General features: G+C 44.5%; 1 protein-coding gene across 2 annotated transcripts in view; it reads right to left on the bottom strand.

Annotated features, from left to right (window-relative positions):
- Window positions 1-1388: 1388 nt before the first annotated feature.
- The window catches only part of Slc5a9 (solute carrier family 5 member 9), a 23067-nt gene continuing 341 nt past the window's right edge, over window positions 1389-24114 (bottom strand). Inside the window, exons 2-14 of one of the 2 annotated variants that reach the window (XM_028786366.1) lie at window positions 21931-22002; window positions 19208-19312; window positions 18721-18885; window positions 17247-17352; window positions 16300-16380; window positions 15662-15867; window positions 15333-15468; window positions 15051-15158; window positions 12128-12278; window positions 10251-10419; window positions 8521-8736; window positions 5143-5326; window positions 1389-2573 (exon numbers count right to left, since the gene is read on the bottom strand). In XM_028786366.1, the coding sequence (XP_028642199.1) occupies window positions 2365-2573; window positions 5143-5326; window positions 8521-8736; window positions 10251-10419; window positions 12128-12278; window positions 15051-15158; window positions 15333-15468; window positions 15662-15867; window positions 16300-16380; window positions 17247-17352; window positions 18721-18885; window positions 19208-19312; window positions 21931-22002 (1908 nt within the window). In that variant the 3' untranslated portion in view covers window positions 1389-2364. Of the gene's footprint in view, window positions 2574-5142; window positions 5327-8513; window positions 8737-10250; window positions 10420-12127; window positions 12279-15050; window positions 15159-15332; window positions 15469-15661; window positions 15868-16299; window positions 16381-17246; window positions 17353-18720; window positions 18886-19207; window positions 19313-21930; window positions 22003-24114 lie in introns of those variants that run through there. The other variant, XM_028786374.1, reaches the window with a different exon arrangement.

Below are 24114 nucleotides of genomic sequence, written 5' to 3'. Positions count from 1 at the left end.
TCTCTCTCTCTCTCTCTCTCTCTCTCTCTCTCTCTCTCTCTCTCTCTCTTTCCCCCTCTCTTGGGGGCTATTTGTGAGCCTATGGTAGACCCACCCAAGACCTTGGGGTGGATTCAGAATTCCAAATGTCCTGTCCTCCAGCTCCAGAGCACACTTACTGGGCCAAAGATACCTGACATTGGCCTCCAGGAGTTAAGCCAGGACAGTTGGAGGGGCCACAGCAAGACGGAGGCTGTGATAGTTTTATTGAAAGCAATCAGACTTTTATATCTTTATCCTGAAAAAGGATCATTATAGTTGTTGTTGCCTGGATACAATAATATTTGTAAACTTTACAGGGTACACAAAATTAATGTCTAAAACCAATTGTCCTGTCAGGCTTCTATGCTTCCTCAACTTCCAAGGGAACATACAGAGAAACATAAAGCAGCCTGAAAGCTTCACTGCCTGAAGGAGTGCCTCAGTCTCTCAGGAAATGGAAGGCACATCATGTACCAGGAACCCTGGATTCTACCGTGAAAAACCCATGGCTCAGGCCTCTGAAGGCAGCTAGGCCAGGCTAACCCCATGCTTCTCTGCGTCCACCTATGTCAAAAGTGACTTGCTCATACCTTTGCAACATCTTTTATTTCAATAGACCATAGTAACTGCTGACACACTGTAGGATTTTGACTATGTCCTAACCCCACTAAAGGCTTCTTTTTTTCCAGAGGTTCTTTTCAGAGCTCACATTCACCCATAAACTTCTTGCCACACCATTTTATTGTTTGCTTCTGACTCTGTCTCCACTCACAACCTCATCATCCCATGAACAAGCAGTTTTGAAAATTCTCTTGTTTATTCAGATCTGGAGAGCTGGGAGCAGAACTCAGGTGCCCTGGCTCCCACCATGGGGCTCTTGCCTTTACACTACGTTGTACTCCATTATAAGAGCTGAATTAGAAATGTCCTGATTCTTACAGTACACTGCTGGAGAGTACAGCTTCTCAGATGGACTGGCTTAGGGCACTCTCTGATTCAAAGGATCAGTGAGATCAGAAAGTTACTGAAAGAAAAATCTGGAGGCAGCTATAAGAGGAGAGGTTCAGAGATGCAGCTGTGTCTGCAGGTCAATGAAATGGAGTTTTATTTGTCTTCAGTTAAAATGAGCAATCATTGTCATGGTGATCAAAAGTACATTGCAGAGGACCAGAGGACAGGGAGAAGGGTCATCCTCAGCTCATCTGTACCATTCAACCCAAATGCCTGAGACTCAGCTGCTTCTGATACCTGAAGGAGTCTCTTCTCCAGAAGCCAACTCCACAACTCTCTTTCCCACCATCCAGAGAGCAAAAGGCACAGGGCATGGAAGAGCACATGAATCCAATAAGCATCTATTGGCTTCTTTTGATGATAGGTACAAAGTCAGGTTGGGCATCACCATTGATCCCTGCTTCTAGGCATGCATCTACAAGGGAGACAGCACTACAGGACAGTGTATGCATTGTGGGGGCTGAGTGAGACCTTGATCCAGTGTGAGGCATTTGGAAATTGTCCTGGGAAGTTGTTCAAGGACACAGTCTGAGATATATTTCAGGGAAGGAGTCTTGGCAAGTAAAGGTGGTGGGATAAAGGTCATGTGTGCCCATCCCCAGGCTGTCTTCCCTGCTCCCTAGGACTTTTTGATTCATGTTGTTTTCAATACATTTTATCTCTCCTGCTGGACTCTGAGTTCCTAGGATGTAGAGAGAGTGTTGGGGCAGAAGCAGAATTAGAGCTGTGCCAAGGAGTGTCCTGGTCTTGGAGCACTTGCCTCCATACCTGTCATCTTACCTGTGCTCTTCACTCTCATGGGATTAGCAGGCACAATGGCAACCAATGGCATAATAAGACCCTCCTCACTGGACTCATCTTGCTGAGAGTCAAGGAGGCCAAGGGAGAGGGAGACAGGAAGCAGAAAGGGAGCAAGGGTGAGAAATGGGAAACCCAGTATACATGGATAATTTTTTATAAAATTCTCTACCCATTTTCTTACTATGTGTCTAACCAGAAGATATACATACAATGAAGATTGTTGAATAAACTGAGGGAATAATTTTTTCTGAGGTAGGATTATAGAGCAGTATGGTAGAAAGAGAGTTGGACTTGGAGACCCAGTGTGAGTCCTACTGTGGAACCCTGGGAGATCCTAGTGATAGCTCTAGTCCTTCATATCTTCACTTGACAAGTATGTAGGACTGGATGCTTCTCACGGGCTCTTTCAGGCTCATCCTCTGTGGTCTGCAGTTAGCACAGCAAGTTGGAAAGAGAGCCTGTCTCTGGTCTTGGGGACTGACCAGGGTTCAGGGATTTTTACTCATTTCAAATAAATCCTAGTCTGTGGAGTCACGCAAAATAGCCCCAGAGAAAGATGTTGATGGCCAGCAGGACGATGGCGTTGATATTGCAGACACATCTCCAGAGCGGCTCCTCTTCAATGCTGGTCAATTTCTGCTCCAGCACAGCCTTCTCAGCTGGGCCCAGGGCTTGCTGTGGGGCCCCCGAGAGTCCGCAGAACCAGTTCCAGAGCCATTTTCCCCAAGACCTGTGTAGGGCTGGGTGACAGACAGGCCATAAAAGGAATGGAGGAGAAGGGACAGAGGAAGAAGAAAGGAAGGAGAAAGGGAAGGTTGAGAGAGTGAATGAGAGAGTGGATGAGAGAGTGGGGGATGGTAAGACATGGAAGGAAGGAATGGGGTGCACATGGGGAGGACACTTTGTAAGGCACAGGATGGGTGATAAGTTGAGTCTCTAGGGTGAACTGTGACCTTGGCAATGGCATCCAAATGGTCACAGCTCAGGAGCATTTCATTATGGGGATAGTGTGTTGGAGCTAGCATGATGCTTTGTCATTCAGAGCACCAGTGCAGAGTGGGGACAGAAAAAAGCCTATTTTACTCAGAAAGGGGACCATTTAAACCAGACAGACTCATTTCCCTGCATATGGGGCCTGACATTGAACTGGAGGTTAGGAACCTAGCAGCCAGTCCCAGCTCTGCTCTCAGCCTTGCATAAATAAATCATCCTGTTTCCCTTAATGGCAGGAACTTTCTCCCTCACTTGCCTTATGACATGGCCTGCATTATTCTGAGTTGTTTAAGCATCCAATGAGAATGGTAGTTAAAACACTGTAAGGGCTACAAATGCTGGGGTTGGGTGAGGCTTTGTGAGGATGTCCAAACGCTCAGGTACCTAAGGAATTTGGGCCAGGCCAGTAGTATGGAGAGAGTTGCTGAGCTTGTGACTACACAGCTCACAACGCTAAGCTTTAAGGGGCTGCTTCCCTCCTGTTTTGAGGTTCCTTTGTTTCAACAAGGATCCACTCCATAAACTCCATAAACTTCCCTGTCCCTCTCCTTCCTCCACAATGGTGTTTTGTAATAGGGTTGGCCTTGAGGCATTGGGGCTGTATTTTCTCTGGATATCATGGCTAACTCAGAGGCTCACTTTCCTCTCTTAGGTGCAGCTGTTCACAGGGAGCAGGCATTCCTTTGTATTGGCAGGAACTATTTGTCATGAACACAGGGACCAGCAAGGAGCCAGTCTGTCTCTGTAACTGTATGTCTATCTAGCTCTGGGGTCCAGCCATGGACCCCTTTCCCCTCTGGAAACACTCTTTCATCTCTTCCCTCATAGCTGCTTCACCTACACGACTGCTTGAAGGATGGTCTTTTCAGCTCATAAACTTTGTAGGGGCAAAGTCAGTCTGTGTAGTGAGGGGAGAAGCAGTTTTAAGACCCACTCAAAATCAGGTACATGGTTATATAACTAGCAAAAGAAAAATGAAGCTTCATTTTGCCAAGCAAATTACAGTGAGTCTAAGTGGGATGATCTGTATGTCCAGAAAGAGTGGCTTTGGCCTGTGGTGCCTCTGAAGTGAGCATCTCTGTGTCTACTTGGGACACTTATGAGAGAGAGTTTTCAGACTGCTCCACTGACCTTTGACCACCACTGCTTGGGCAAGAAACCTTAGATGTTGGTGGCTCTGTAGCTCATGATGTCTTTAGCTACTTGATAGTGGTCATTTGTATAGCATGAGGACTTTGAATGAAGGTGAAGGGCCTTAAAAAGAGGGGCTCCATTCAAGTATGAGGGGCCATGCAGGGTTTCAGACCCAGTGAATGCAGAACTGGGAGGCAGAGCATTGACAAATGTGCGGGTCCAGCAGCAATGCTTTGCTAGGTGTCTGGTTTAACTTCCTGCAGTTACAAAAAGGTGGGCACCGCAGAGGCAGGCACAACACCCAGACTTTCTGAAGTCTGAGGTAGTTTTGCTCAAATCTATGTAAAGCAGCTGGCTAGAGAATCTCAGCTCCATCCAGGAAGTGAGACTTTAACTAGGGCTGGAAATAAACGTAGCACTTACATTTTATTAAATTTCTACTTCACAAGGGAAAGATAATTGACTTTGGACTTGGAACCGATGTGACTTTTGAAATTTTAAATTTTTCCTTGGGAATATTATAACTGAAAACAATCTCAATAATGATGTCATTCTATCATTGTGATGCTTTAATATTATTATTTAATCTCACTACAGGAAGGTTATGACCTCATTATATTGTCAACTGGCACATTGTGGCTTTGATTTAACTAATGTACTATCCTAACAAAATTATCAACCTCTGGGAAGGCATAAGCAGTTATAAGGACCTGGCAGAAAAGTAGCCATTTTCTGCAATATCTTTATGACAATAACATGCGGGCATGCTCTTCCCACTAGGTCCCACGAAGGAAAACTATGCTACCTTCCACATGGAGTAAGCTAATGTAATGCTGTTCAGTTTTCTGCCCACAGTTTCTTCTGCTAGGCTGTTGGTTAGATTCTCTGGAGCATTGGTGGGCATCTTTGTCTAATGCTAGGTTCAGTATTAGGAAGTATACCTCTCTGTGGATAGAATCTAAACCTAGCCACCTCAGTTATCAAGTCAGTCTTTAGAGTCTCATCTGTCTTAACTGGTTTAATAGTAACATGGGAAAGTTAAAGGGTGATTTTGATTGGATTCTCTCAGAGTCTTACATCCCCAGTCACCACAAAAGTGGTCCTTGGGGGAGCCTCAGCGGTATGCTTGTCCTCAAGCTCCTTTAGGCCCCATTATGTTGCCCCAAGATGCACTCAACCTACCTCCTGGTTGTTCAGGCCCCTGGGTGGTGTTTGCTTCTTCCCCATCTCCTCCAGGGCCTTCCACCACTGGCCTCTCTGCCAGTCCTGGAGAGTTGTCACCCTCTGTCTTGTTTACACTCACAGAGGCTTTCTTCTGCAGGTCAGATATGGGACAGTTCCTTGTCCACCATGTCAGGCGAGCAAGCTAGAACAAAAAGAAACAATATTTGGAGTCAGAAGACAGAATGAGGTCTCATTCATGGAAGCAACAGAGCAATAGGAAAGAGGCTGAGGAACAAGGTGAGCCTGGGAAAGCCACATTGCTTTCCCTTTTCTTCAAATATGAGCCTTTCTTAAGTAGGCACATTCTGTCAGGCCTATGCTAGGTGCTGGAATTGAGATCTGAGTCAGGAATCTAACCCCACCACCACCCCCCTCAGCAGCTTGGAGCTCAGCCTGGGAGAAACAAGCCTAGACAGGAAGCAGGTGCCTGATCACCAGTGAAAAGCTTTGAAGGTCCAAGGTTGATTACTGAAAAGAACAAACTTGAAAGCCAGCAAGAGCTACTACAGCCTTTAGTCAAAGAGAAGGATCTGTAAGCTAAGTTTTTCAAGGCTCTCACAGAGTGAATTGAAATGATCCAGACTGGAAACGGTTGGAAAGTGAAACAAGAAATATTGAAAGAAATATTAGGTGCTCAAGAAAACAGGTAGGAGGGAAAGGTCTCTGCATTTATCTAGGCATCAATTCCCTTTGCAGTGCCTTGAACCAGACCTATACCTTACTCAGGCAAATACTTACTTAGGCAAACACCCAACCACCCATCTACCTTCCCATCCCAGGAGGTGGCAGCCTTAGGAGATGTTAGGAGAATAAAACTCATAGGATATGGTGACTTATGGAATGGTCAAGAGAAGAAGAGACAACCATGGATCTTGTTTTCTGGCTCAGCTGATGACACGGGTACGTGAAGGCCCTCCAAGGGGGAAAAGATACAACAAAAGTGGGTTTGAGGCTTTGTGAGAAAAGAGAACAGGGAAAATGTATACACAAATATGATAGTGAGCTTGAAGTGTCTGTTTTCTGAGACCTTAGTAAGCTAAACCAAACCGCACGTCTCTTGGATGGTCCTGGTAACTTTCTCATCTCCGTCTTTTGTGGTCCAGAAGACTAAAACACAGCTTCTCTAGCTCACATCAGTGGTGTTAGACCTTACCGTGATTGTGCCTCTGAAGGTATCTTTCAACAAAACTCTTCCCCTGCCCCAGGAGCTTTGTCATATGCAGAGCCAAGTGTCACCTGCCTGTTTCTGCAGTCCTACTTTGCACCATCTGTATCAGGCCCAAGTGTGCCTCTGTCTGAGATTATAAGAACTGAGAGGCTTGTCTATTTTTGTACATCTCTGTAAAATATATGAACTTAATGTTCTTTCTGTGTGTCACTAAAAGAATATAGACAATGTGTCTTCATGTGACCAGGAGGCAGTTGGATTTTCAGTTTCAGTCTTGTGAGAGTGAATAGAGAAGAGACAGAATTGAACATCATAAACATTTGTTAAATTGGTAGCCCAGGGACATTTAGGGACAATGGTTCTCAAACTTTCTAATGCTGCTACCCTTTAATACAGTTCCTCATGTTGTGGTGACCCCTCCATAAAATTGGTTTATTGCTACTTTATAACTGTAATTGTGGGACTGTTATGAATTGTTATGTAAATATCTGATATATGGGATGTCTAACACATGACCCCAAAACAAGTTATGATCAGCAGACTGAGAACAGCTGCTGTAGGGTAACATGCCACAGAGATGTTCCTAAGGTAAAAGAATAGCCCATGAAGAGACCAGAAGATTAAAACAACAAAAGAAACGTCAGGAGCAAAATATACCAGATGTCAGTACAGAAGAGATCTTCACAGTCCAGGATGTGCTCAGTGGTGTCTAGCTCTTCTCAGAGCTGACATAAGATAGTGACAAGAATTAACTATTCATTTTGGCAACAAAAATATGAGTAACTTCAATGAGAACAACTTGAGTGGTGTTCTGTGAACTGTAGTGGGTTGAGAGAATGCAGATAAGAACAGACATTGGGAATGAGGACTGTTCGTTATCCAGGTTGTCTGTAAAGAGAGGGAGTGGAGAGACAACCATTGTCAGAGAAAAAGATGGCATCTGAACTCTTTATTATCTCCCCATTTTTTCAATGGCCCAAAGGTCTAAAACACAACCTCTGTATTCAACATCAGTGGTGTCAGAGATGATCCTAGGATGGATTCTAACGTGGGAATGGCTTTGATATGGGGAGTGAGAATTTAGACAAGGGAAAACCAGAGATCCCAGCAGCAGGAGGTCATGTCTGGCCACAGCAAGAGACAGCCTCACTTGTTCATCAGTTAGAGCCCCTCTTGTTTGGGGAAGTCATATGATCATTGTATAAGCTCACAGGCACCACACAGGTGGAGTATTATCAGTGACTGCCACTCAATGTTTTAGGGCCCAACTTCTACCATAGACTTTGTCAGTGGCCACCGTGTGTCCTATTGGACTTTCTATGTTGAAGTCTTAACTCCCATATCTCAGATTATAGCTACATATAGTGATAGTATTGTTAGAAAGTAATCCATGCAAGATGAGGTGGCTCTACTTGGATCAGGTCCCAAACAGACACAGAGAGAAGACCATGTGCACACTCAGGAAGAAGATGGCCATGTCCAAGCCACAGAGGGGCCCTCAGATGAAAGCGACCTGCCTCTCCCTTGACTCCAGGCTTCCAGGCTCCAGATGGTGATGTAACATATTCTTGATGTTTATGCTGTCTAGTCAGTGATAAGTAATTTTGGTGGCCTTAGTAAACCAAACAAGATGGAGGAGAAAGGCTTTAAACGTGTCTTGTACATTAGTATTCAGAGGATGGGGAGCTCTCTTGTTTCTCATGTACTTTGTTCTTAACTAATATATATTTTTATATATATGTAGCTTTTTATATCTTTCTCTATCTGTATAAAACTCAATTGAGTAAATCCAACTCAGAGAGACATTGCTAGTGCACCTGTTCCTGGATACCTGTGCTTAGTCCCTCTCATTAAGCCTAATACTTCTGTACTTCCTTTTTGTGTAGTTAACAGTTTGTGCTGGCATCCGCTTTCCTGGGGACAATTGTTGGTAGGGACCATTTACCTTTGTAACCCTAGCACCACACCTGTCTCATAGTGTGTAGACAGTGAGTAACTTTGAACTGAATGTGTTACTTTTTGCCTGAAAATTGATACCCCAGTGAGCATGTCCTTCAAAAAATACCTGCTTGGCAGCTGGTGAGACCATACCCCAGCAGGATAAAACTCAATGGAGGATTACAGGCACGAGAAGCAGAGAAATTGCTTCCAGTAACCACACCACTTGCCTTTTCATCGGGGATGGGATCCGTGAAGAAGCTGATTATGATAATGATGATTGCAGTAAGTCCACAGAGGAGAAGGGCAAAGTACAGGTAGTGGACGTCCTTCAGAACAGCTGGCCGCCTGTCCACCTCCCCACAGGCTGGGGCCGGGTACGAGAACTCCAGAATCATACGCAGTATTCCCACTACCAGGCCAAACATGAGGCCCCAGAAGGCACCCTAAGGGGACAGTGGAAACATGGACAGGGAGGAGAGAGACTGGGGTGAGTTGGGGGAGATCCTAGGAAACTGAGACACCCTACTCTAACATCTCTCTCCTACTGGTTTATCACAGCGGAAATTCTGGCCATCTTACCTAGTTCCCCATCAACACTCTGTGTTTAGACTTAAAAGTCAGACAGCATTATACTGAGGTGGATATGAGCTTCAGGGTTGACTTGAGCCCATTGATGTGAGCATGCTGGCTCTGAGTTTTCTTATTCGGAATGAAAAAAGAGATTGACATGTACTGAGTCACAGATGCTCAATATTCAAATAGAATGAGGTGTGTTTTTCTATCAAGCAAGGAACACTAGGAGCCTGTTTGCAAAATTCTGTTATGAGAATAAGAGATCAGAGCAGAGCTGCACTCTTCCTTTTTATAAAAGAAAGTTTCAGACCTCACATTAATTATAATTTCATGTGTTCTTAAGCTGCACCTCTTCCCAGTATGAGATTTGATCCTTTTTTTTTTCAAGACAGGGTTTCTCTGTGTAGCCCTGGCTGTCCTGGAACTCACTCTGTAGATCAGGCTGGCCTTGAACTCAGAAATCCACCTGTCTCTGCCTCCCAAGTGCTGGGACTAAAGGTGTGTGCCACCACTGCCCAGCATAAGATATTGATTTTGAATTCAGCACTTTGGAATGAGCAAGAGCACCCAGAATTTGATGAGCCCTTGCTGGGTTCTGTGGTTGTCAGCAAGAATGGATCTTGCAAGTAGTAGACATATGGCTTAGGGAGGGATAAAGGGAAGGGTTCCTATTATGGCCTTTGTCATGACCTTGAGTTCTCTTACTGACTGTGTGGAGTCATGAACATGACATCCTTTAATTTTCCAAGGCATTTCCAGAAGATTCAGGCCAGTGTCTTCTTTTTATCCTGAGATGTAGTCAAGGTTCCCATCCTGGCATCTCTACCCTCCTCTCACATTTGTCAGAATTTAGTGTAGCCACAGGACAGCTGTGTGTGCATCACCCCAGGAGTTCACATTGGGTTAACACTGGTGTCCTTGCAGCTGCTTTACTTATGCGTAGGATACAGGCTTAGAGATGCAGCAGAGACCACAGAACCTCAGGCTGGCCTGAACTTTCACAAGTCTCTCTTTTCCAGCAGTCTCTTCCTGTACTCTCCAGGAAGTCTTTCCTGCACCTCTCTTAGGAACCTCTTCACTAGCTCCCCACTTCACAGAGGCCATTGTTCTCTGATGTTATTGCTTACTTAATTTTTCTTTCCTGTCTGCTCAAGAAGGCAGACTCATGTGAACCTTGTAAACTATTACATTCTTGTTGATGTCATAGCTGGGTTGATAAGTGTTTACTGGGCACACAAGAGAATCTTAACTACATGGTAATAGTTTAAAACCTAGAGAAGGCAGTGGCTTGGCCAAAAGTCCTAAGGCTTTGGGCTAAGATGGGTGACAAAGTGTCACCCTAGACCTTGTGATGTGTGGGGGAGGGGCAAGGTATTTCACTCACAGGCTCAGTGACCCTCTTGCAGAAGATGGCCAACAGGAAGAGGGCTGTGATGGGCGGGGCTAGGTAGCTGGTGATAGATTGGATGTAGTCAAAGAGCTGCCCACTATTGGAGCTCTGGATGATGGGGATCCAGAGGATGCTGATGAGGACCAGGAAGACTACAAACAACCTGTGGGTAGAGCATAGGGTTATGAGAGTGACATGCATGTGATCATGAGAGTGTGCATGAGAGAGAGGAAGGGAAAGTGTGTGGTCCCTGGGCCACAGACGGTCTGTAGGTTAGAATATCAAATATTAAGATGCAGAAATTTAGACAGTTAAGATCCTAGAAATCAGAACTCTAGAATTCAAGAAACCTTCGTTTTCATTCACTAGATGGCTTCAGGTTGTTCTGTCCACCAATGAGGAATAAATATACCTTTCATCCCAGCCATGCGTTGAAGTCTCTTCTTAAGATGCCTTTCTCCTCTTTGCACTCAGCACTGTCTAGAGTGGCTTGCTTCTCTAGAATGGATACAGCCTTTCATTGGCCCTGAGTCTCTGTTTCTTCTTTTTATTCCTTCTTAGCTGATCCCCACTCTTGGTGACTGATTTTATAAAAACATGCACAAACCTGATGGACTTTTCTTGGATGTACTGGCTGCAGTAATGCATTTGGCCAAGAGATGGCGCCAAACTCACACTAATTGAGAATGATAGGCTCCTTGGGGTGCAGAGAGGAGGAATACTTCTGAAATACTTTTCCCCTCTCTTTTTTTACTCACACTTTGCCTTTCTCAGGCTCTGTTAGAGCAGTAACTTCCCATGTTTCCCCCTTGCTACTAGTTCCCTCTCCTGTCCTACTCTTAGAGGCTAGGTCACTGCCTGGCAGTGTGCAGATGAGCAGATTGTAGAGCTGAAACAAAACACACAGGAGGAACAGATAGTGAGTGTGAAGAGGTATCTAATCTCACATCTCTAACTACCAAGGAGGAATGTGTTCTTTAGTTCCAAAGCCAGAACGAGGAAGACTTGAATTGTGAAGCAGAGATTTGAGAACACAGCCCTTTACTCTTATGTGACCCCTGAATCCCAAGTCTACAGAGATTAAGAACATTTACAACTAAGTTATGCTTTTAAAAACATGAAATGCTAAATTCAAGGTGAAGTTCAACTCTCACAGCTTGATGTTCAAGGCTTGTGGGTCATTCAGAGACAACTTCTTTATGGACATCTTCCTTAAGACTGCACTTCACTGTCCCTTGATGTTCCCTCTTCATAGTAAGCTGGGGATACCCTGAGAGCTGGGCTGTCATGTATCCACGTGTCTCCAGCAGAGCTGACTCAAAAGACTTTAGGGGTTGAGATGTTTGCCTACTTACACTTTGTCAGGCTGGGTTTACACCAATGATTCTCAACCTGTGGGTCATGACTCCTTTGGCAATCAAAAATAACTTTTTCACAGGGGTCACAGAGCAGATATCCAGCATACTAAATACTTATGATTAATAATCGTAGAAAAATTACAGTTATGAAGTATCAAAAATAATTTTATGGTTGGGGATCACCACAACACAAGGAACCGTATTAAAAGGTCACAGTATAAGCTAGGTTGAGAAACACTGTGTGACATCCATTACTCTCTCACAGTGACCTTGGAGGTCATGTACTAGAGGCAGTACAATAGGTAAGGGTAGACACCCCTGAGCCCTGGTATTCCAAAGAGGGAGGTGGCATTATTCTGGGAGGTGGCATTATTTTCGGTTCGGTGTGCTTAATGCGAAGTCACACAGAACCCACTATCCTGAGTGCTAGCCTAGGGTCTAGACTAGCCAGTCTTCCCAGGAAGCAGGGATGGGAGAGGAGAGAGAGTTCCTCTGAAATCATGGGTTGCATACCTGCCTACCACCATCAGCTCTTGCTCTGATGCCTGCCTGCGGAAGCGCTGCCACACATCTATGGCAAACAGGGTGCTACTGCTGTTGAAGATGGAGGTGAGTGAGCTCATGAGGGCAGCCATGATCACAGCAATCATCAAGCCTCGCAGACCTAGGGAGAGACAGAGCTGAGTGGAAAGCTGTCCATTTAAAGGCTCAGCCAGGACAATGTGGGTTACCCCAGAGTCACACAAAGCCAGGAATCTGGGGGTGGGAGAAAGGTGAGCTGTGAGTGCTAGTGAGGGTCTCATTTAGGGAAGATACAGAATCAGGGGACCTTCAGTGCATGAGGCCAGGTTTTGGCTATTCTCTGCCTCTGCTTTGGGGCCCTGGGTGGCCCATTGGTACTTCCTGAGCCTTGTGCACCATAAGGTGTATGTGAGTCAAGATGATAGGAGGTTTTATGCAGTATTGATGGCTGTCTTTCTTTCTGTGGATAGTAGTGGATCTTTGAGGCTGGGAATAAGAGGGTGGCTGTTAGCATTTACAAATGTTTATGATATGTTTCTATGCTTTTAAAAATAAATGTTTTGTATCAAGTTATAGTCATTACTTGAAAGTCTCAGCCTTGGAGACAGAAATCTGGACTTTTTCCTGTCTTGGTAGATAGCTAGCTAACTCTGTGGACTAGTAGCTTTCTTTTCTTTTCTCGTCTATTTTTTTTTCACTAGAACAAAAGAAATATTGGAGGGTACACTAATATTTAAAGTCTCTACTTCTGATGGTCAAGCGTCTGGAAATGACCTTTCAACACTGGGGAGATGACTCCAGTCCCAGCAGATATCCAGTCCTTCAAGGGCCTCTTTCCCTCAAATGTGCATGGTTAACTAAGTCTTAGTGTCTCCCTGGAAGCCTTGAGATCACTTCAGTGCTCAAGGGTTCCAAACTGAGGTGTCCTCCTCAGTCCTTTGCTTCCCTTAGGCTAATAATGCCTTACTGATTTCCCTCACAGATGTCAGCATTATCCTAGACCCTTCTTTCACTTCTCCCCCTTCCTTCTTTTTGTTAACTGCTCAGCCCTAGGTGGACTTTCACTATCTCTGCTATTTCCTCGACTGACTGTAACTACTAAAGGGAAGCAGTAACTGCTTTTTCTGCCTTCCAGTTCCTTGACGAAGTACCATTCTGAATATCAAGAATTGAAACCATGTTTGGGTCTCTGTCCTTTTAGTCACTAATGAATACTGAGTAATCAGATCTAGTCAGTATTACTTCACAAACATCTTCAAATGCTATCTCCTCATCTTTAAAACCACTGGTCTGGCCAATGTCATCTTCCTGTCAAGCAGCCCATTTTCTTGTCCTTGGCCCATGTCAGATTCTTGCCAAGCAGCCCCAAAAGCTCTCCACTTCTCCCCCTTTTTGTTTCATAACAAGACTGAGCTTGTCTTAGGTCATTCTGACAGGAATGCCTTCCTTAACCATCATGGAATATGCATTATCAAAGACAATGCATTTATGTCTTAGGTTGGTAAGGTTTTGTGCAGAATCTTACCCGTCTTTGGCTTGCCAGTCTGATAATTTAATAACTTTATCTGGGGGTCCATTTTCAGTTTCAAGCCATGTACTTTGGCTGTCAACATGTTGATGTTGTTAAAGACAAGCTTTCACACAATGAGCAGGAATAAAAGTATTCCCAGGACAAAAAGGGCTAGCCTGGTCAATCTATATATGCCATTCAGGCAGGAATCTGACATTAGGCTAGAACAAAAAAATAATTTCAGGTAGGAATCTAAATCTTAGGCTAGAACAAGGAAGTAGGCTCCAGATATGAAAATGACTTTGGGCTAGGGCAGGGAAGTAGGCTCAGATATTGTGGCCATCCTGATAAAGCCCTTAGAAACAGTGATCATGGGAGTGTTCATGGAACTTTGCTTATTGCCTTGCTTGTTCTTTGACTTTTTTCTTGCTTGCTCCTTGACTATTTGCTTCTATTGTATTGCTAGTTCCTCAACCTAGGACTGATCTTAATACTTGCATGTAATTAAAATGGCATCAAAGCAATAAGAAGGAGGGAGGATGGGATGGGGGTTTCTAGGGAGAAGAAATGGGGAAAGAGGATGACATCTGAAATGTAAATAAATAAAATGTCCAATAAAAACAAAACAAAACAAAAACCCAACCAATCAACCTAACAAACAAACAAACAAAAAACCACTGGTCTGGTCAAATCATCAGTGCTGCTTATCTGGAACATTACAGAATCCTCACTTAAGTTTTCTTGACCTTCCCCATCATAGTCTGTCTCCATGATGAATCCTGCAAGTATAGTGGTCCTTTGGAACCACCAATCAAACCATTCATGTTTGGATGAAAATCCCCCAGTACCCAGTGCCTTTCTTTGCTCTCAGAGAAAAGGGGGTTCCTCTGCATGGTGTTTGACCATAGCATTCCCATGGAAGGCTGTGTTCATTTGTCCTTCGTGCTGATAGTATGGTCTTTCTGCCCTGGTCATCCGCATGTGCATTATCTTCCTGGAATGGTGTTTCACATGCTCTTGGTCTCTGACAAGGTGTTTCTTAAGATTCAGCATGACTTCCTTCCTTTGGATAATTCTTTCTGACACTCCCTAGGCTTGGTCAACAACTCCTTTAGACTCTCCTGGTCACCATGACTTAGACTCTTGGGCAATCCAGGTATAGTCTCTAGATACCACATAAAGCCTGGACCAGGAAACTGCCTTTTAGTATTGCATCTTCAATACTTGGAACACATAGTGGAGTCTTAGGAAAACTTGAGGAAGTGTGTGTGAGGATGCTGGAGTGATCACAGATGTGGATCTTTTTCTTCACTCTTTCCATATATTTGTACTTCAGTCCATCCTAGGTGTGAGTCTTGGAGGAGGTACTGAGTTGTGGAAAGGGGTGTGGGAGCTGAGACTCACCCATAGGCATGAGAGCCATAACCAGCTTGGGGTAGGCAATATTGGAGCATCCAACTCTGGCCCCACAAACTCTTTGACAGATGTCAGGGTCCACACAGGCAACTTCATCTGTAAAAGAAGGGAGCAAGATGATGTTGTCTGAACATGTCTAAATTTTTTTTTAATGTTCTCTTGGGGAGAAATCCTACCAGCCCCTGCTTTAGCTTTCCTATCCCAGAAATAACTGTCTTCATAAATGCCTTGCAAAACCCACAATGCACAGAGAGCATCATTAGCTCTTACCTGGGTACAGGGCCCTGCTGATCATGCCAGGCATGACAACGAAGAACATTGGGAGGATCTTTAGGTAGCTCCCTAACACTGAGCCTCCCTTGGCATGTGAAAGACTCTTGGCCGAGAGAGACCTCTGCACAATCACCTGAAATAGTAGCAGTGGGGATATGCCACTGGGTCAGAGGGGCTTAGCTCTGTGCAGGTGAGCCCCACAACTTGCCACTTTTTGCCTCCACTCAGTCTCAGGATAATGTCCAATCCTCTATACAATGAAGTGCTTATTTGTTTATTGGTTTTCAGGAAGCCCCTGTTGGGCCAAGCGAGGCTGGGGACATTACCTGGTCTGTGCACCAACACCAGGTGGCCAAGACTGTGAGACCAAAAATGAGACCTGGCCAAGGGATGTCCCCATTCACAGGATCTCGAAGCATGTGGAAGGCATCAGGTCGTGGGAGGTGACAGGTGGTGTTGGGAACTGTGGCATTGGGAATAGCCTGTCTATAAAGCTGCTGCAGGCCTGGGTACCACCCAACCTCCCGAAAGCCTGTGGGAGAGACATAGTGTGAGAAATGGCTTGAGGCTCTACTCCTAGTCCTATGTGAGTTTCTTAGTTTGAACTGATTAAAAAAATTGGAGGTGTGATGCCCCAGCATAGGGGTATGCTGGAACGGTAGGGCGTGAGAGGGTGGATGGGTGGGGGAGCACCATCATAGAGGCAAAGGGGATGGGGGAGAGGTTGGATGTGGGATAAGGGTTTGTGGAGGGGTGACAGTGAAATGGGATATCATTTGAGATATAAAAAAATGGAATGATTAATAAAAAAAAAACAAAAAGACTAGGGGCTGCTGGGCTTTGGGTTTTGGAGTAGTGAAGACCTCGATTTTAGGGAGTGTTGACTTAGAAAATGTATATGACTTTGGGCTTTGAAAAGTTCTAGGGATCAAGAGGGGGTTATTTAGATAGACCTCTTTCTTACCCAGAAACATGAGGACCAGGGCTCCCCCTACCATGATCACGGTCTGTAGGGCATCTGTGTAGATCACAGCTGTGAGGCCCCCTGGGTACCCAAGGAGAAGATATACCAGTCAGCATCAATGGGAGGTTTCTCTATGACCTACTCCTGTGTTTAGATACAATGGGAGACCAGAGAAGACAAAGAGACCTCTTAGCAGGGAACCCTAGTGACAGATTCTTCTTTATTTCTCCTCTTTCTCTCTCTCTCTCTCTCTCTCTCTCTCTCTCTCTCTCTCTCTCCTCTCTCTCCCCCCTCTCTCTCCCCCTCCCTCCCTCCCCCTCCCTCTCCCCGTCCTTCTTCCACCTAAGGACGATGGAGGCTGGTTACAAACCACTGAGTTCTGATGTAATTACTTTTGTCCCTGGCAAGGTCTGGTCAGTATACCATCAACACTCTGTTTCTTGCCATTCATATACCCAGGCTCTCTGCTTTCCTTCTCAAAGCCCACATAAATGGCCCCATCATTCAAAGACAACTAACTTAGTAATACATTGTTATGTCCTGGGCTGCTGTGGCAGAGTACCAGAGCAGAGTGGGTTTGTGTCTTTTGAGACAGTAGTCATGGCCCAGACTGTAGTTCACTGATTTTCTACTTCATCCCTGTGCAGCCTGTCCTCAGCAGGACACCACATCTCTCTCATTTCTTGTCTTTGTGGAGTGGATTTCTCATCTCTGTACTTTGTACCCCCTTTTGTTGTACTGTCTTTTCACCTTTCTCTGGGAGCTCTCTCATCTTACATGTTTGTCTTCATTTGTTTGTCTCTGTGTCTCTTTCTCTTACTGTCTCTCTCTGGATCACATGTCTTCTGCATGCCTCTATCATTCTCTTTCTGTATCTATCTCAGTGAAAAGCATCCTTCCTCACCTCACTGTCTCTACATAGCAATATGGTCCTTTCCCCCTTTTACCTGCTATGGTATAGACAGCTGTCACCACCAGCAAGATGACTGTGGAGAGATAGAGATTCCAGCCCAAAGCCATCTGGATGAAGAGGGCTCCAGAGAAGATATCAGTCTGTAAAACAACAGCACCCATAAGTCCATGCCACCCAATGCTTCCAGGATGATTGGTGTGGGTGTGTCACATACCTTGGCAGGTGTCCTCAGCCTGTCCTCAGCTGTCATCAAACAATGGAGACAAGACTGAAATGCCATGCTGATGAGTTTGGTCTTGGTGTTAGAGTGCCACACTAGAGAATGTGGGTTTGACCGTTGCAGACATGGAGGCATGGTAGAATTTAGAGGGAAATAATACTGTATAATGCCTTGATTAAAAATCAAATCAGCTAAGCCTGAATAGTTTGTTTGTCTATTATGAAAGGGAGGTTAAGAATGAGAGTAGAAGATGGAGGAGGTAAGGCTAGAAGCTGGGAATGGAGAAGACAACATATGGAAGGAGAGAGTAGAAGCAGTGCAGGTTGCTGGCAGCTCCATGACATAGCATAGGCATGCTGGGCTGGCTGGCCAGGCAAACATAGATTCTGGATAATCTATGTGCATGGGTTTATTGTGGGACTTGGGGTATAGGTTTTGCCTTAGTGAAACAATGTTGGTCCTCAAAGTAATTTGATTGCTAGTTCTAGCACCTGGTTAATTCTGTTCCCTTAATTCTGTTCCCTTCAACCCATTTGTTCAGCCCATTACGTGATTGTTTATAAACTGATTTCAGAATCTATAATATGATAGTGTGTTTATGTGTCTGTATGTATGTGTGTGTGTGTCTGTGCGTGTGTGTCTTTGTCTGTGTCTCTCTGTGTCTGTGTGTGTGTCTCTCTGTTTCTCTCTGTCTCCCTGTCTCTCTGTCTCTCTCTCTGTCTCTCTGTCTCTCTCTCTCTCTCTCTCTCTGTTTGTGTGTGATGTGTGTGTGTGTGTATGTGTGTATGTATGTGTGTTAACTCTCTATCTGGTGGTATATTAGTCAAGATCCAATTCTGATTCCAAATCTAGTCCTTCCTCTGTGTAGACTTGGATGATTCACATAACATGTCTAGTTTTGTTTTTTAAATTAAGTTCAATAAAGTGACAGTAGAAATTTTTCGGATTCCAACATTCTAGGCTATTAATAGATGCTGAATAAAGAAGCATAAGTTAGTAAAAAGATGAAACAACATGCTCTAGTTTGATAGTTTTTTGAATGAAAGATCAATATTTACTTAAAACATTTATCCTTCATTTCTGATTGTTCCAGTTGTGGATGGAGGCATTCTCTGAGGTCATGTCGATCCTTGGATCTTTCTTTTAACACTCATTTCATCCACCTATACTTTTATTTTATTCCCTCTCTCCATTCATTCCTCTCTCCATTTCCCTCTCCCCCCTTCCTTGCCATGAATGAGCTCAGCATAATGCCCACAGTAAAAATCCAACTTGAAATCATACCCACCGATATCTTGGTGAAGATGTAGATGATAAGAGACAGGACTGACATGTACACCTGGATCCTCTGTCCCCCAAATCGTTTCTTCAGGTACTGTGGCATGGTGACCACACCAGCTGCGATGTACACAGGGACAAAGATCCAGCCTAGGGCCAGAAGCAGGAAGGTTGCCTGGAAGAACATAGAGAAGGTACTTTGATTGTAGGAAAAAAAAAATGAACTTCCCACCTGAGGATAGTATGTTGTATGCAAGAGCCTTGAACAAGGAAATGAAGGACCTGGGTCCTCATCCCAGCTTTTCTGGAGAACTTCAGCTTAGTCTTTTTAAGTCTTTTTTACTTATTAAAGCCTTGATTTCATTATCAATATAATGGGTCTTCAGTTTACTACATAGCCACCCAAGTTCTTCCAAGACATCTTTCATCTCTAAGGTCAGACACAGGAGATGGTTCTGACCCTCAGCACTCTGGAGCAGTCAGGTAAGTTTTCTTACATTCCACTCGAAGCCACCGACTGCAAGGCCTCCGGCAGCCCCTGTTCCAGCCAGGCCAATGAACAAGCCACTGCCCACATTGCTGGACATTAGAGATGCTCCAATCTGCAAGGCACAAGTGAGGTTAAGGGTCAGGGGTCAGAGTTAGTTTGAAGCTAACTAACTTCTGAGCTTAGGACCATTAACAAAGGAAGCAGCTAGAGGCTGTGTTTTTGAGGCATTAGCTAAGTAAGTGGATGATTTCCAGGGGTTCTTCTTTCTCCTCATAAGGTCACAGCTGGAAGCACAAGTCATTTTTCATTATCGCTGTGAGATTCCAGGTTCCCAGATCACGTAGTCTATCATGTTAAACAGACATAGGTTCCTTGTCCTTAGACTTCCTGCTCCAGATAACCAAAACTTTTAGAGGCTACTGAAGGCTGTCAGGGTTTTCTCTACTCTTTAGCAAGCAGAATGTGAGCAGTGGTGAGCATCACCAAAATGGAGGTGCAAACATGGCAGGTATTACAAGTGTGAATGAATGAAAGAGAGAGAGAGTGAGTGAGTGAGTGAGTGAGTGAGTGAGTAGGTGAGGGCATGTTGGAGTTGGGTTGTTAAGTGTGTGATTATGTGAATGAGTGTGTGAGAGTGGGGACAGTACTTATGTGCAAGTATATGTAAATGTTGGCTTGTATGAGTGTGTGTGTGTCTGCCTTAAGGTATGGGTGTGTAACTGGGAGAAGGTAAGAATGTATGAGTATGTGAGAATTTGTGTGTACATTTGATATAACTGGGTTTCTACGTAGGCCTGACTTCCCTTCATCTGACTTTGGGAAGAGGAAGTTAATTTTCAAGGATCAGTAGAAATTCAGGGTGTGGTCTGATAGGGGAGGTGGGATTTACACATGCTTGGGATCTGTTGTTGGAGATTGTTGGAATAAGTCTCACGTCACTGTTCTTTAGTATTAAGTGTAGGTGTCAATCTTTCAAGAAAATGATTCCTACTTCCTATCTACTCATAGCCTGAGACCCAGAAACTTTATCAAACAATGGGTAACCTCAGTGCCTCCTCTACTCCAGGTTTGATTATATTGTTCATATAAGTTTATATACCTACATAGTCCTTTGTACTTCTATAGCAGAAAACTCCAGATATATTTCTACAGGTCCAGTGTCCAACATGAGGCCCACATTTGGAAACAGAAAGAGGACTCCCTGGGTATTTGGACACAGTTGAGCACATCAAGCACTATTAAGGATATTTATTTCTTAAAACTTATAACTTTTTTCCTGTGAATGAGCAAAACTGTGAAGAGAGAGTATGAGCTGCTTTGTCCTTTGCCTGACAGCTGACAAATTCTTCTCTTAAGCCTGAATGTCTTAACTGGACAGCTGTCAATTGAGCAGGTCCTATTGGGTGACTGGCCAGACTGTCATAGTGGTATCTCAGCTGCTTCCAATGCTGTGTGGATCCATTGAGGAGACTAAAACTGCAGCTTCAGATGGACGCTGCAACTATGGTTCTGAAGAAGTCACAAATGGCTGTTTTAGGAGGCTGTGCTGTGGTCATGACCACTTCAGAAAACATCCATTGAGTTGGGAAGAGCACACCTTGGGCTAGTCTAGACTCGTGAACAATAGATGGCTACTTATTCTATAGCTATTCAAGTAACACAGGAGAAGGAGAATCTCTCCAGGGACACAGAAAAAGTCTGTGATTAGTGCAGTGTGAGGCTTGTGATTGATACTTATCTAATGAGTGTGATTAGTGGAACTGGAAGCTGTATAGATACAAGGATGTAACTGTGGGAACTATATTCTGAGTAAAATGTGATTCACTTCTTTTCTGGCCTATGAGTTGATCAGTTGTCACTTTTTTTTTTCAGTTAGTTTGGGAGACTTCTCTTGTGTGTATCCCCCAAAACTCCCTGCTGCATCTCAGTGTTGAAATATTTGGCCTAAATGGTCTCTTTTCCTACTCAATGAACATGTTGGGTTTGTTGCATGAAGAACAGATATTAGAGCACAGAGCATAGCACCTTTAGTGGTGAGGAAGCAGCTGAGTTCCAGAACCCTCTGAGAGCTAATGACCCTGATGTTCAAAGCTGTGACACAGAACCTTATGTTGAAGAGTTACACAAAAAATTGATGTCAGGAACTGCAAGAAACTTAAGACTGTACTGGGACCACTGAGAACCAAAAAGGCTGTTAAGAGCTGTATGGTAGCTGAGAGCACAGCACTGTAAATCTGGAGCAATGAAAACATTTGAGAGAGACACAAAAAGACTGAAGAGTTGAGGGGCTCAACACCCGAAGCTCAGAGATATAACTCTATTTGCTCCCTGGGTGTTGAAGCTTCAAGTTCAGAACTACAACCTTGCCCTGTTCACCTACAACAAGAAGTCTCTGGGGTCATGAGACTTCAGTTCTATTGTATAGAGCTGTAAGTTTCTGTTGTAATCCCAACTTACAAACTTCTGGAGTTGAGTACTATCATCAATACGCCCCCTTTCCACTTCTGATTTTTTTTTCTAGATAGAACAAGAGAACCCCTAGAGAACCATCTGTGACACACACAAGAGGCATGTCAGAGTGATGGTGGATTGGGACAAGAGAGGAATACAGAGTTGGGAAAATCATTAGGAGGATACTGATTAAGTTCTGGCAAGAAAAGGTGAGAGAAGACCGTGGACTGTGAAAGCTGAGAGTATGTCCTGGGAGAGGAGGGAGGAAGGTCAACTTACTGGCCACCAGGTCATGGATCTCCCAGCCAGGAAATAGCCACCAATGGTCCCTCGACTTGCACGGATGGATGACTGGAAAGAATATACAGAGATGTTACTATTTTCCAAGCCTCTATACAGACCCCAACTTTCATCCCAGATTATCTGCCCCCTTGGTGCAGGCATTGTGGGGATGAAGAAGGCAAGAACTGAGGTAGAGCAAAGCTGTCTGTGTACTGACGCTGACAGTATTTTTAAACTGTAGTCTGGAAGAGAGCCACATTATTTTTGTTACTTTTGCTCTTTATCTATTTCTCAGGACTGATGGGAAGAGCAAAGGAAGCAATGGCTGTCCAGGGGCTTCAGGAATAGTGGAACACTGTGAATACATTCTGGATGGTAACTAGGATCTCCTTCTTTTCCCTTCTTCATAGCCACTCCCAAAAGATGGGTTGAAATTTGTCTTAGGGTCATAATGACCAACTCTCCCCTGAACTAGCCTCTTCTTTCTTCCCAGCTAGATTCTCACATTGAAGAGGGTACTGTTGTAGCTGTCTGACCAAGGTCTCTGAACACTGGGCAGAATGAATAACTCTATTTGGGTCATTCCTTGATATGGCCTGGAGTCAGAACATATTGAGCCCACTGAGAATCCTGGAAGAAGCCAGTAGGTTGTCAGTCAATAGCCTGTTTTGGGATGTGAGTGTAAGCACTTTCTCTGGGGACATGAGCCCAAGTGTGTTGGTCAAGACACTAACAGAACTGGAATGATAGCTGTAGCTTCTCCACATCTGTGGTACTGATGTGAGGAGAGGGTGTAAGTTAGGCTCAGGGTGGCTAGGGAGGGTTAGGGCATGATGAGAGTCTGTGATGTGAGCTGATAATGGATAAGGGTGTGCTGCAATTTGTGTTCAAAATGTTTCAATGCCTCATGTGTTGATTACTTAGTCCTCAGTGCACTCTCAAACATGGGAATTTTAGGAACTGTTTGCATTATGATGGTTCTGACTTAATCAGTGTATCAATACATTGATGGATTCAAAATAGAATGGACTATTGGGAAGTGATAAAATATAGAAAATGAGCTCTGATTAGAAAAAAGTGGGTCACAGAGGGCGTGGACTTGAAGATTCTGTCTCGTCACCAGCATTTTTCTCCCTCCTGTGTGTTTCCCAGTATCCATGAGGTGGTCATGCTCCTCCATTGCATTCTCTGGCTACCTTCCTATGCATCCATTGTAACAGTCAGCTGGGTGCAGTATGAGGCCTTGGAAACCTGGAGCCTAAATACATCTTTACTTCTTTAAACTGATTTACAACGTTTTGTCACAAGAGAAAGCTGACACAGGAGAAAACAGAGTGGGAGGCAACAAATCAGACTCTATCTGAGAAAAGAATCCTCAAAGTAGAGGAAGAAAAAAAGAAAAGGAATTAGGGTTCTCCCACTGGCCACCTCACAGGGGCTGCTGAGGTCCTGCCTACCAACCTCTTCCCCCATACCAAGCCTGTGAAGCAAGGGCTAGCACCTCCCAAGAGGTCCATAAGAATTCCGGACTAGCTGAGAGTAGGGTGATAATCCACCTCACAGTAGTCAGAAGATATTGGCCTTTCAGCAGAATCCTGTGTTGATAAGAGTTGCTGTTTATTGCCTGGAACCTGCATGCCAGACACTGTGCCAGGTGCTTGTATGTGTCCTGTCACTGAATGATTATAACTTCCAACAATATCAACTGCAAACACATGGGGAATTGAGATGTTTCCACATCCCCAGGGCCATATGGCTCTGACTGCTGGAGTAAGATCTGAGCTCAGAGTTTTCTGAGGGTTTTCTGACCTCAGTGCTCTGTACCTGGCCTCAGCTTTGTGGTTTCTGTGAACAACAGGAACATGGGAATCTGGAAGGTGCTATTCCTCAAGAGAATATGAGTCCAGCTCCTTGTTTAAGAGACGAATAGAAATAAAGGAAGGCTGGAGATTGAACCTTCTCTGAGTTAGGAGTCTTGAGGTAGAAGAGAGGAGGGTCAGACTCACAGAAGCTAAAGGAATAGGAGTCAGAGCTCCTGGTCTGACTTGCCTCACTCACTGTGCATTGCTCAGGCAGGCCATGGACCTCTCTGGGCTTCAGTCATCCATATACAGAGAAACAGGCTGGAAGTGGAGTATTCCTAAAGGACCATAGTATCAGCTACATATGCTTGGACATTCA

This window comes from Grammomys surdaster, unplaced genomic scaffold (assembly GCF_004785775.1).
Source record: "Grammomys surdaster isolate TR1022 unplaced genomic scaffold, NIH_TR_1.0 100, whole genome shotgun sequence".
Lineage (NCBI taxonomy): Eukaryota > Metazoa > Chordata > Mammalia > Rodentia > Muridae > Grammomys > Grammomys surdaster.
This window is presented reverse-complemented; position numbering and strand designations above follow the sequence as displayed.